Source organism: Eublepharis macularius, chromosome 8 (assembly GCF_028583425.1).
Source record: "Eublepharis macularius isolate TG4126 chromosome 8, MPM_Emac_v1.0, whole genome shotgun sequence".
In the NCBI taxonomy this organism is placed as follows: domain Eukaryota; kingdom Metazoa; phylum Chordata; class Lepidosauria; order Squamata; family Eublepharidae; genus Eublepharis; species Eublepharis macularius.
The window spans coordinates 111,322,243-111,335,973 of NC_072797.1; the positions used below are offsets into that span (position 1 = coordinate 111,322,243).

Consider the following 13,731-nt stretch of genomic DNA (forward strand, 5'->3'; position numbering starts at 1 on the left):
CTTACCCTCTTTTTTAAAAAAAGAAAAAGAAACAAAACTCTTGCATGCATCTGGGCAGCATGTCTTGGACAGGCAATATGCTTACAACCCATGGACATGAAAGCAAAGTACACACTTTCGACATAAATATGCTCATCGTTACCACCTTTACAACCCTACTGTGTCTGTGTGTATATTCCAGTAGAGTGATCCGCACTGATAAAGCATCTGCCATGCATTTAGCCATACACTACACATATTATTATTCTTTTCCCAAAACAGACTTAGAAAATAAACATGACCATATGTGTCCAGTAATGAAGGAAAAAGAAAAACAATTTTAAGATGCTCATGCATTCGCAAAATTAACAATAGAAAAACAACAGCTCAGCTGTGAATGGGATTGTAATTGTCCAATAACTATTTTCTACACTACAATAACTAAATTCTACACAACAGGATTTCTTTCTCTTATATTTCTTCCTTCCTACTCTTTATGATGTTGTGTTTTCTAATATTTCTAGCATCTCCTGAAACTGTAACAGCCTAACTCTGTTTAGAAAAGTCAAACACTAAGAGCGGACGGGCAATCTAATGCTATGTATGTGATTCAGCAGCAATTTATCAATGGATTGTTATCATGTTCTGGCAGAGTTAACTCTTTTGTTGCCAAAGCAAATGAAAACCCAATAATTTGGCTTGAATATTTAAAGTAGTATTTTTAAAAAGCGGGGAACACAAAATCCCATAAGATTAGTTAGGATAGGTTTCCAGTCTTTCACTAGATAATGAATGTGAAAAATACCTAAATGCAGGAAATAATGCACATAGATGGTTGAACATATATTAGTGTCCCATACAAGTGTATTTTTCAACTATGATTTTTGTGTGTGTTATACTTGCAGAGTAAGGCATCACATATAAGGAGTTGCTTATTTGGCTTATGTTGATTATATTTCAGTACAGTAAGCTGGTATCAGCTGTAAGCAGGGTCCCTCTACAGGATAGATCTAAGTATACCTTATTTGAATGCAGGCATCCTATGAAAATAGCCAAGCTATTTAACTCTATTCTGTACACAACTGCTGTACATTATAAAAGACACCCATGATTAGCTTATGATGATATACATTTACATACAGAGATATTTCTTCTCTAATCACTGCATAGCAAATTCTTTAAACTACTAGGAGCAATTTGTAGCTACCCCTTGCTATAGCTATAGCCAAGATACAAATGACAGCACTTCTACATTAATGGAATTCATTCATATTTTTTTTTATCATTGAAAAGCAAAATATTCTCTGAGCAGTAACAATGTTTCACAACTTTTTGGTGTTAAGAATACAAAGCAACTTTCCAAAAGGCAATTCCTTTTCTGAATCATGCCTCCCTGGCATGTGCCATGTTTTAAAATAAACTTTTCTCCAACCCTTGATTTGGAGTCCAGTTCAAATGCAAAGTTTCGTTCTTTTGTGTATGAGGATTTTAGAGAGAGAGAGAGAGATGAGGATTTTAGAGAGAGAGAGAGTGTGTGTTTAATGCAGAAGAGCCAAATGGTTGAGAAAGAGTAGCCACAGCACGCTGGATGCGTATCACCAAGTGCGTGGTACAGAGACACCAGCAGCCCCTGTGATTAATTATCAGTTATTACTGGCCTTGCAGTAACATTTTAGCTTTCCCGTCAGAACCGCCATACCAAGCTGCCTTAAACGCGGCCCCCGGTGAAGGAACTGCTCTGGGGAAAACGCCAAAACACAGCTCCACAGAAACAGTATGTGTGTGTGACTATGAGAAAAAGAGAGAGAGAGAGAGACCAGCAACTGAAACTGTCTCATCTAACGACCCTCAGCTCTCTGCTGGCAGCAATTCCAGCACAACTGCTCTCTCTCTCCTTCCTCAGGACTGCATAACGTTGTTTTCTGCCACCTGAACTCAATTAGGCTGCTCTGAGGGGCCCCCCTAAAGTTGAGTATCAGTTTTGATATGGGGGCTTAGCATATTCCGGGGAGGGGGACAAAGAAAGGACTTTTTCCCTGGGATAGCAATATACTTTTCCTTTATGAAAAGAGGGGGGAGAGGGGGAAGGAAGAATGGAAACAAAGGCAAACAAAGGCAACAAACCAGTTTACCATGACTAAATGCTCTGTTCAGAAAACTTTTACATATTTTAAAAAGGAACTTTTATTTTAAAGCCATATCAAGTTTTATAATTTTGTTCTTTTTTTTTTAAAAAAAAAAGGTCCCCTCAGGGATGAAGCTAAGTAAGCATGAACATTCCAACAACTTAGTTATGACACTTCAGAAACTGAGCAGTGTAAAATTTAAACAAAAGTGAAATGCAGACAGAAGACAGTAAAACACATTTAGAAGAGAGACCGACAGACATACACTTCAACATGTGGCATTAAAGTAAAGTAAACATACCTGCTGGGACATTCTGAATAAGAGGTTAGTATCAGCGTTCTGCCATGTCCCCATGAAACCAGGTTCAGTTGTTGCCGTTCTTGTTCCGAACTGCATGGAGTTGTCAGTGCAGGAGTCTCTTAAAGTCAAGTCTCTTGCCCTCTTTCGCTCTGTGTGTCTCTGAGTGTCTCTGTCTCTCACATCCACTTCTGCCTCTTCTGACTGAAAAGTGAAGGTGGATTTTTTTTTTGAGTCTCTTGCCAGCCAGTAGCAGGAGTGTAGTGTAGTTAAGCTAGCTGCACCGTGCGTTTCATTTGGGAAGGGGGGCTTTGGGGAGGGGGCCAGAGCTTCTTTCGCACCTTCTGCACAGATACTACCCCCTATCATTTATACATAAGACAGTGACTCCCCAAGCTCGCTTTGCTTTGGCTTTAACAGCTGCCTGTCAGGTGTGCAGGCAGGCACTGAGGAGACCCAACCATCAGCTTCATACTCTCAGCCACTGGATGTCATTGGATAGCAGAGCAAAAAGAGAGTCAAACTGCACTGTTCCACTGTCAGGCACCAAATGACATTGTGCACTACCCCCCTCTCGGTCTTAAGATACACTGATACACACGCACACTCTAAGGAGCATGCTGATCGGAGTGAATTCAGAAGAACAAGCTGTGGCCCTTTCCCTGCTTTTCTTCAACAATGCTGTCAAGAACAGCATGTAATTGCTGACACTTGCCTATTAAACACAGACTGTAAACCTCCTAACACAGAAGGGAGAGGAGAGGAGAGGGATAACCAATTGCTCACCCAAAGAAACAATAGGCATGCAGGAGGGCACACAAAAGTTGGCCTGGAGATTCTCTCTCTCCCTCTTTTAAGATACTAGTTGTAAATAAGTACCTTGCCGTAGTCCCCTGGCTCCATCCCCAAATTTTAAAACAATAAAGCTCTTACCCAAAAAGGAGAATGTGGAAGGAAAAAAGATGATCTCCAACTTCTTTTAAAAATAAAACGGGAGAAAAACTGCATGTATGTTTCATCTCTCACATCTTGGTTTTCCCCTGTTAACTGCCTAAAATGCCTCAAGGAGCCCAAGTCGGAGGGCAGAGGAGTGTCTTTCTCCTTTTCCATAAAGATCAAAAGTAGAATTTTTTTTTTAAGTTCCTAGATGAGGAATATAAGATCACCTTTCAAATCACAAAGGGGAGGGAAAGGAATGAAATGAAGGAATAAACAGTCCATCCAGCAAAAAGGATAGTATTTTTTCTTTCAGAATTTTTCTAATCCTGTTACATATTTTTCTATCCTGTGAGGAAACACTGGAGAGAGAGAGAGAGAGAGAGAGAGAGAGAGAGAGAGAGAGAGAGAGAGAGAGAGAACACCTACATGGATTACATAAACACTATAACTTCAAAAATGTAAAACAAAATTCATGCCCTCTCATAAAAACAAGTCAGGTTAAAAGAAAAAAAAACTAGTTTTTCTCAACTTAAAGTGTAAGGAACATTCATCTTCTAATAAAATCTACAAATTTAGAGGACAAATGTACCACTCTCACAGCTTTTTCTTAACTGAAGAACAACAATAAACCTTACTCTCACACGAAACAACAAAAGAATCGCAAGAAAGCTTCAATGGCAGCCTTGTGTCATTAGTGTGCAATGAGAAAAGATGAGAAAGCATACACTATGTTGACACAAATGTGTCTTCCCCTTTAGATCCTACATCTCCTGAAAGCTTTTCTGTTAAACTTCCCTCTAGTTCACCACCATTAAGCACAAAAAAAGTCTCAAAAGCTGCAAATTCAATATCTGAGAAACAAAAACAAGAGCCCAAAGAACTGTTGCCTTAAAATATATTAAGTCCACTTGTGGTCAATAAAAATATTCTTGTTGCATGGAAGGAGGGTGGCGGGGGGGGGGGAGGGGGAGGGGAGGACATCCTATGACTCAATTGTGCCAACAGTGGCTGTACCTTTACAGCTAGCTATTACCCACTTAAACTCCCTCTAAAATTTGCTAGCCTCTTGCTTTCTGAAGTGGTACTCAGTGCCTTAGTCAAGCTGCCTGCTCAGCTCCTGACCTTCCCACTAATGGCTGTTATTTGTGGGAGGCTTAAGGACAATGTCAATAGCTAGCTCCCTCCTCTCTGCTCCTCTCTGCATCTCTTGCGCTCTGTCTCCCCACCTCTTCTCCCCCCCCTTCCCTGTCCTGCAATCCTCTCCACTCCCAGAGAGATGGGGGGGGGGAAAGGGGAGGGGAGGGGGGGAAACACGCACACAAAATCAACTGGCATGCAGCAGCAAGCACCTGCAGTAATAGACTCTTTTATTAAAACTGTTATTCTGCAAGACTTGAAATTCCCAGTGGACTGGGCCATGTCAAAGCCGATATAATTAACTAGAGGCTCAGCAACGGATCAATTACCAGACAAGCAAGTGATAGTGAAATCAATGAAAGATCATCAGCCACATTATCAGTGTTGCAACTCATTAGGGTAAAACTGAGAAATGTGCTCAAAGCGAGCCCAAGCAAGGTGGCATTACAAAACAAAGGGCTAATTTGGAGACCCTGCTGTGAACAATCTGTAACAGAATTAGCCTTTTTCCCCCCTAAACTGCACAGCTCTGTAACTAAATGTGACAGTCTGAGAGAAGCAGTTTATTAAGACACCAACTCCAAGTTTATTTAGTTCATAAACTCTCTCCTAGAAAATCAATACAGTCTGTACGGGGTTATTAGGCTGACTAGCTAATACATCCAAATCTGGTCTGCCCAGGCATCAGCCAAAATTCTACCTACGGGAGGTAAGGAAAGCAGCTGCAGAGCATGGCATCGGAAGAAGCCCAGAATGGAGTGGCCACATCATAGTATGCAATGAGAATACACCAGAGAGGAAGAAAGTGACTGCTAACATAATAAAGAGGAAACCGACAGAACAGAATATTGCAGCATTCCTCACCACTAAGTACGTTTAATGGCATACATCTATTAGAACAATAATACTTCTAATAGACATATTAGAACTAAAAAGTCAAGGAACACATACCAGCTATCTTTGTAGAATGGTACACAAGCTATCAGTCACTTAAGAGATGAGAGTAACATCTGCAGTAATAAGGGGGGAGGGGAGGGTCGGTAAACCAAGAGTCTCGCAGTGGCACCTTGCCTCAGGGATATTTCAAACGTTACAAAATTACTGCATGTAAAGCATTTGGCACGCAACCCGTGTGCAGAAGGTCACATGTGTTGACTGTACAACGTATGCTTTGCTGAATATACATGTTGTGCTCGCACAGCGAGAAACAGCACCAGTTCTCACTGTGTGACAATAACCAAAATATACACACATGACAATGAACATATAATTGTACACTCATTCCTATGAGGAAGTGCTTTCTGTGCAGGAATTCTGTAACACTGCAGTGCCTCCTCCTAATCTTCTTAAACAAAGGCGGAATCTGACATGTTACTTTGTTTTCCAATAATACTCTCACAGTTAAATCCTTGATGTTAATATTTCCCTTTGAAATTAATTATTTCCCATTGTTTCAGGCAGTTTTTTTTTCACAGACTGTCTCAAGAAGCATAGGTGATGGTTGTTAACTCACAAATTCACCAGACAATGGAGCTTATTTTCCACACCTCCAGTACTCACAAACACTATAAATGAGCAGCATAAACCATGAACTTACTACTATCCAAATATTTTTGAACAACATTGCAAAGTGTATAGTTTTACATGTCTTTAACAGATTTCTAGTTAGCTATTAAAATTCTTAAAAATATCTTGATTGTGTTAAGTAGTAGTCTTTGATAAAGTTCCTATGAGATTTATCATATATACATATATATAATGAGATTGATGGGTCCTTCAGTGGTGCTTTGTTAGAAATACTTTTCCTATTAAGTTTCAGTTCATTCAATCACATCTCTTCAAATTCTGGACTCTTCATGAATTCTAAAATGATTTCCTAAGCCTAAACAGAAATATAAAATGGCTGGTGGTGTCCTTAATTAATTAATTAATCTTTAAATTTTACTGGTATCACCACAACCAGGTGATCACTGCCATTTGTATTCATAGCATATTTCCAGATAAACCTCCCAAAATCCTTTATCCGGTATCAGAGCCAAGTTTAAACATTACTAAATTAAAACAATATCATTTCATACTTCACAAGAAAAAACAACATTTTATTCCTTTCTGCTTGTGTGAGTTTGTCAATATGAAGCATGTTAGTAAGTGCAACATGTGCAATCTTCAGGGTTCAATATTATGTAAAATGTCTTATAATACTGTAGACACTAATCAAGAAAATATTTATTTATAGAAAATATATTTATATATTTATATAATTTATATTTATATTTATATTTATATAAATATTTATAGAAAAATTAGCTGAAAAACGGGGAAAAACTAGTGAAAAATAACAAGGCGGTGGGGAGACTATGCTATTCAAGCAGCATTTTCATATGTTACTGATTTGTACAGTATTTGTTTTCCTAAAATCTAGGAGTTCACTATAAATGCTTAAACTGTACACAAAGAAGTGTCCCATACAGCACTCTAGGAGGAAAATGCACTGGGGTGGCCATGCATTTTTATAAATACTACCTTAACAATATTTTTAAAAGAGCACTCCTATTTTACGATTTCTTCTTCGCTGGCTTTGAGCCGTTGGCCTAAAGCAATACAGAAGTTTTTGTAAATAAATACATTTTTATGTCTAATAGTCAAAACCTACACTGTAGTTCAAAAACAGCAGCTTGCTGAACACATGCCAAGCTGTGATGAAATACAGAAATATAGTTTCCCATCTTGCCCACTTGAACCAGACTTAGATAGGGGGAACTGCAAAATCAGCCACAGGTATAACCCTGAAAATGGGATATTGCACAAAGGGGAAAGGCAAAGAATGGAAAGATACAGAAGTTTCTCCTTCTACATATTTTAACAAACCTCAGAATGAAGGAGTTGTAGCATATCTATCCCCACAATATATAGTCCTGCATTTGCTACTAGTTCATAAATGCCTGGGTTAATTGGCAGGGATGGAGCACACCATTCAGCATAGCTTCCCAGCCATATACAGGTTTGCTAAGTATTCTGTATGCGTCAGAGACTTACAGTACCTGTAATTCCCAGAGTTCAGTTTGCTGCAGCTGTTAACAGATTCTATAATCTGTAATGACAGTAAACTGGCCTTTGCTCTTTCCTTATTCACTATTCATTTTCTAGGCTTGGTTAAATAGATTGCTGGGTTAAAGATCACTGGTTTTTCATGTGACACACTCTGGTATTCATCTAATGGCCTGCTAGGACAAAACTGTCCCTGTTCTTGCCAAAATAATAAAAAGGTCCTCTGCAGCGCATGACAATCAGCTCTTACTTGTATCTAAACAGCCAAGCTTAGATAACTTTCTAAATGTGTGTTTGGACATGGTTCAATGCAAGAGAATTATGTTTTAGCAAACAGAAAGAAAAACCATCCTCATGCAGAATAATGCAGACATGTATGTTTTCACATTATAGGTCAGTAAAGATTTACCAGGGCCAGGCTTCGTTTGAGCAGGATGAAGAGCTGCTGTCAGTCTTTAGTATTTTGGAAAAGGTTTTAGTCTAATCATACTATCCTATGAGTAGGGATGCCATTCCCCACATGCACACCACTCACAGGGAATCAGGCCTGGACATCATTTCTGGCCTGACCCAGCATGGACAGGTTGTGCCAGGGCAAATTCAGTAAATATAGTTTTGGCCAATTTTTACTAAACCTGCCCTGGAGTGACCAATCATGTCAAGGTTGCGCTAGAAATGATGTGATCATGTGGGGATGGGGGCGCACATGCACAAGTGAGCCCCCTGTCTCCTCCCAGCCCCCACATATAAACACTGAGTTTTACCTTGGGGAGGGGGGACCTGGAAACCCTACCTGTAATCCATACTTTGGTTTTATCCCCTTCTTTGAGAGTAGGACGGTAGCTTGACCTATTGCAGGTGTTTGAGAGCATCACAGGAAATTTAATACGGTCATGCACTGGCTTATCTATTCTCAATTTGCATTTTGAAAAATACCAAACATTTAAGTCTCTTGCTGTGTTGGTTCTAGGAAGAAAGATGACCTTAGGGTGCGTAGCTAGAGCATGTAGTGTTTTTCCTACCCTTCTTTAAACCCTAACGGCTCAGAGGAATTTCCTCTTGGTGCAACACTACCAATGGCTACAACAGCAGGGAATGGGCCCCATCTCTGATGTAAGACACTGAGGCATGGGGATGAAACCAGAGCGCTCAGTTGGATCATCCGACTTCTGTAGGAAGGCACTCGCATTTCCAAGGAGTGAGTGAACAGGGATACCGAGAGTTCTTTGTGACAATTTGGCAGGGAAGTTTGAGGGGGGAGTCCATGCTTTAAGCAAGAAACAATGCCATCCTAAGAACACTTTCCAGGGAATAAGCCACACTGAACAGACTTGGAGGATTATGACTAGACTTCTTTAGGATTATTCTCTAGCAGTGCAATCCTAAACCTAAATACAGCCTACACAATCCTAATCACTCTTCCATGTCCACTGTGTCACAGTCCCAGTGGGAAAAAAAAGGGGGGGGGGCTTCAAGAAGGAATCCTGTGTGAGTTCAGGGAGATGAAGCTAATGTGGGAGATGAGTTTAATAATACTCTCAGTATATGAATCTGTACAGTTCCAGGTGAGCACCTTATCCTTCATTTGAACAGCTTTAAATAACAATACCATTCATGAAGAAAGAAAAGCAGCAGAGGGGTGGGGAGAAACCAGTTTATTTACTTCAGGTTAGGTTTGCTGACCCTGAGAAAATGAAAGAGGCAGAGAGGTATATGACTACTGGAATTATCTGACGCTCATGCTAACAACGGCTCTGGGGTTGTTGAGAATGAAAGTATTGAAATAGGAGGTTATCAGGCCAACAAAGAAAAAAATGCCTACAGTACTTCTCTGGTGTAGGGGGGAGTAGCCTCCTTGTAGTGGGAGATTGAAAATATATATATATATATATATATATATATATATATATATATATATATATATATATATATATATATATATATATATATATATATATATATATATATATATATATATATATATAAAGACAAGTGTCCTGACTGACTCATCAACACCCAGCCCAAACCTCTGGACATAGAAGCATGAAATTTGGGGTGACCACTCCTTTTGTGATGTAGACGCTCACTAAGAAGGGATTTTAAGAAATTCACCTCCTAAGGGGGTTAAAAGGGGTAAAATGTGTTGTCCCATAGGGATACAGCTTCCCTTTGTGGCTGGCAGGGTGCTCCTCTCCCCACCCCCCCGCCAACTGCCACTCTTCCCTGAGGACACTTGCATTTGTGGCTTGATTGGTCATCTCCCCAACATTCTAAAGAGTATACAGTTGCTATTGGGAGTCAATGAATGTGTCCTGAGGTAAAAAATACACCTTCCAGTCTTCCCTTCTAGGGTTGCCAATTTCCCCATGGGGCCTGGCTTTCCTGTGTGGCTAGCAGGTTCCTGCCTGCTTGCACCCTCCCACTCACTGATGGGTCAGCTGTGGAACTCTGTGTTCTGAGGTAAAAATCAGGTAAAGGAAACTGCAGACAGTTGGAAGAAAGACAGTACAAGACTCCTGAAAAGGGATTTTATATAAAAGTCAGTATGGCAACTGAGTTTTTAAATGTTCATGGGAAGATGGTCCATGGCCTTTCTAGGGGCCATTTGAATGCGAACCTCTCATATGAACCTGCCGAAGTGCCCACACCACCCCTCCCCCTCAGTCCAACTCCACCTCACACCTCTTGCAGCCATCATCTCTTACTGCCCCCAAGAAGCCTCCTGGCAGATGCTGTGTAAGATATACCAATGCTAAAAGGAGGAAGCAACTTAGAGATGCGGCAAAGAAATATGCATATCATACTCCTGCGGTGCACCGAGCAGCAGTGGCCAAGTACCAGTAAGTCCCGAGTCCAAGGGAAAGGTGACCATCCCTGCAGGCCTGGGCACAGTAGTGATGACCCTAGCAGACCTAACAGCCACGTCACTATCACAGAGAAGTCCATGGATGGGCTGTGCAAGCATACCATTCTGACCCCCACGAATGACAAGGCTGCCATCATTAATGAAACAACTTAACTCCCTCAAAGGGGCAGAAATGTACAGATCTGTGGACTCAGTGGTGCAAATGGATGACGTGGTCCACTACCCCGTGGAGTTCCTCAACACACTCAACCCTCCTGGCTTCCCAGCCCTCAAGCTTCTCCTCAAAGTGGGGGCTCCAGTGATGCTGGTCCAGAACCTCAGCCCACCCAAACTCTGCAATGGCACCAGACTATGAGTGAAAGCCCTCCACAGGAATATCATTGAGGCCACATTGTTCACCAACAGTTTTTGGGGGGAGTCGGTGTTCATACCATGCATACCATCAGATAACCTCTTCGAGTTCAAGAGACTGCTGTTCCCCCTCAAGGTCTGCTTTGCTATGACGATCAACAAGTCCTGGGGCCAGATACTGAAGGTGACAGGAATTGACTTGAGGGAGGACTGCTTCTCACATGGGCAGTTCTACATGGCCTGCTCCAGAGTGAGCTCACCCAGCAGCCTGGTGATACTAGCACCTGAGAGGGAAACCACCAATGAGGTCTACAAAGAGGTCCTTCAGTAGAAAAAAAAAGGTTGTATGTATTTTTCACTTTATTTATTGCGCTACAATCTTTTCCTTTTAAAATCTCTCCAATAAATGTTGCATTTCAAAATTCACTTCATCAGTTTTCAGCATCAACACACTTTGCTTTATTCAAACACCTCTGTGAAGCTCAGGTATTATGCTGTTATACTACAAAACCAACTCAAAAAACCCTACAAACCAAAAAATATTACATACACTTAAATATTATAACTGGATTTAAAGTAGTTAAATACTGTAGCGAAGCACGGGCATCAAGCTAGTTATTATATATAAAGAGAGGGTCTGTCATGGGGATCTTGACTGTATGGTAACTTGCCTGAAGTTATAGACATCATACTACTGTCTAGCTAGAGGAAGCTACTGCTAGGGAGGAGTCAACGATCATGGTGTATGTCAGTACCAATGACATCGGGGGATGTAGCTGTACACATCTGGTAGAAAAATTTAGATTACTTGTCAACGTACTGGGCCAGAGAAACAGGCAGCAGTCTCAATGCATGGATACTGAGAAGAAAGGATTGGATTTGTTAAGCACTAGAAAATTGTCTGCAGCAACAAAACCCAACAAACGAGATGGGCTTCATTTGCATTGAAATGGAAACAGGCCAGTCAGCCTGACGTCAATACCGGGTAAGTTGGTGGAAACTATTATCAAAAATAAAATTAGTGGGCACATTGATGACCAAAAGCTGATGAGGAAAACTCAGCATGGGTTCTGTAAGGGAAGATCTTGTCTCACCAATCTGTTAGAGTTCTTTGAGGGAGTGAACAAACAAGTGGACAAGGGAGACCCGATAGATATTGTTTATCTTGACTTCCAGAAAGCTTTTGACAAAGTTCCTCATCAAAGGCTCCTAAGTAAGCTCAGTAGCTATGGGATAAAGGGCCAAGTCCTCTTGTGGATTGAAAACTGGCTAATTAATAGGAAACAGAGAGTGAGTATAAACGGGCACTTCTCACAGTGGAGGGTGGTGAGCAGTGGGGTGCCACAGGGGTCGGTATTGGGTCCAATGCTTTTTAACTTGTTTATTAATGATTTGGAATTGGGATTAAGCAGTGAAGTGGCTAAATTTGCAGATGACACGAAATTGTTCAGGGTGGTGAAAGCCAGAGAGGATTGTGAGGCACTCCAAAGGGATCTGTCGAGGCTAGAAGAGTGGGCATCCATGTGGCAAATGAGGTTCAATGTAGCCAAGTGCAAAGTAATGCACATTGGAACCAAAAATCCAAAATATAAATACAAGTTGATGGGGTCTGAACTGGCGGAGACTGACCAAGAGAGAGATCTTGGAGTCATGATAGATAACTCACTAAAAACGTCAGCACAGTGTGCGACTGCCATAAAAAAAGCTAATGCTATGCTAGGGGTTATTAGGAAAGGGATTGAAAACAAATCAGCCGGTATCATAATGCCTCTGTATAAATCGATGGTGAGGCCTCATTTGGAGTACTGTGTACAGTTCTGGTCGCCACACCTTAAAAAATATATCATAGCACTGGAAAAAGTACAGAGAAGGGCAACTAAAATGATTAAAGGGTTGGAACACTTTCCCTATGAGGAAAGATTGAGGCGCTTGGGGCTCTTTAGCCTGGAGAAAAGACGACTGAGGGGAGACATGATAGAGGTTTACAAGATAATGCACGGGTTAGAGAAGGTAGAGAAAGATGTGTTTTTCTCCCTTTCTCACAATACAAGAACTCGTGGGCACTCTATGAAATTATTGAGCAGTCGGGTTAGAACAGATAGAAGAAAATACTACTTTACACAAAGGGTGATAAACACATGGAATTCGTTGCCACAGGAGGTGGTGGCAGCTACAAGCATTGCCAGCTTCAAGAGGGGACTGGACAAATATATGGAGCAGAGGTCCATCAGTGGCTATTAGCCACAAGAGATAGATGGTATTCTCTTTGTGGGGAGGTGGTGCTCTGTTGTCTTGGTGCTGGAAGGAAGGCAGTGGGAGGGCTTCTGGTGTCCTGGCCTCACTGACAGTCCTTTAGATGGCACTGGATTTCTAGCCACTGTGTGTGACAGAATGTTGGACTGGATGGGCCACTGGCCTGATCCAACATGGCTTTGCTTATGTTCTTATGTTCTTAACTGGTGCTTAATATTAGACCCTTCCTGTCCATAACCCTGTGGGTGATCTCAAGATGGAGAAGAAAATAAAGGAGGTGGGTGACTAGGAAAAATTTGTGGCAATAACAGGTAACTTCAATTACTTAACACTGGCTGGATAAATATGTGATCAGATTATGTCAAAGAGACAATGTGTCTGGATATCTTAAATGACTATACATCGGAACATTTGGTCACAGAGCAGAGCAGAGCAGAGATCAAAACCTGGTGAGAGATGCAGATTATGTTGCACAGATTGGGAACAGTGACCACAGCGCTATTAAGTTCAACATTTATGTAAAAGGGAGGTTGCTGAGAGAACTACTGAGAGAAATTAGCAAGACCTTCATTTAAGGAGAAGTTCCGTCTGTACCCACAATAGATGGAGGTAAATAGTTGATTCCCTGAAGGATCGCTACTGGGACTGCTGCTAATATTAATCAATGACCTAGAATTGTCTGTAAGCAATGCAGGGGCAAACTCCATGTCAGGAATAAAATGGCCAATGCCATT

At 41.1% G+C, this 13,731-nt stretch overlaps 1 protein-coding gene across 1 annotated transcript in view; it reads right to left on the minus strand.

The window, feature by feature from the left end:
* The window catches only part of BNC2 (basonuclin 2), a 488,329-nt gene that overhangs the window by 335,695 nt on the left and 138,903 nt on the right, over nt 1-13,731 (minus strand). The window contains exon 2 of the mRNA XM_054987274.1: nt 2,407-2,607. Coding sequence (XP_054843249.1) covers nt 2,407-2,607 — 201 coding nt within the window. The remainder of the gene's footprint in view (nt 1-2,406; nt 2,608-13,731) is intronic.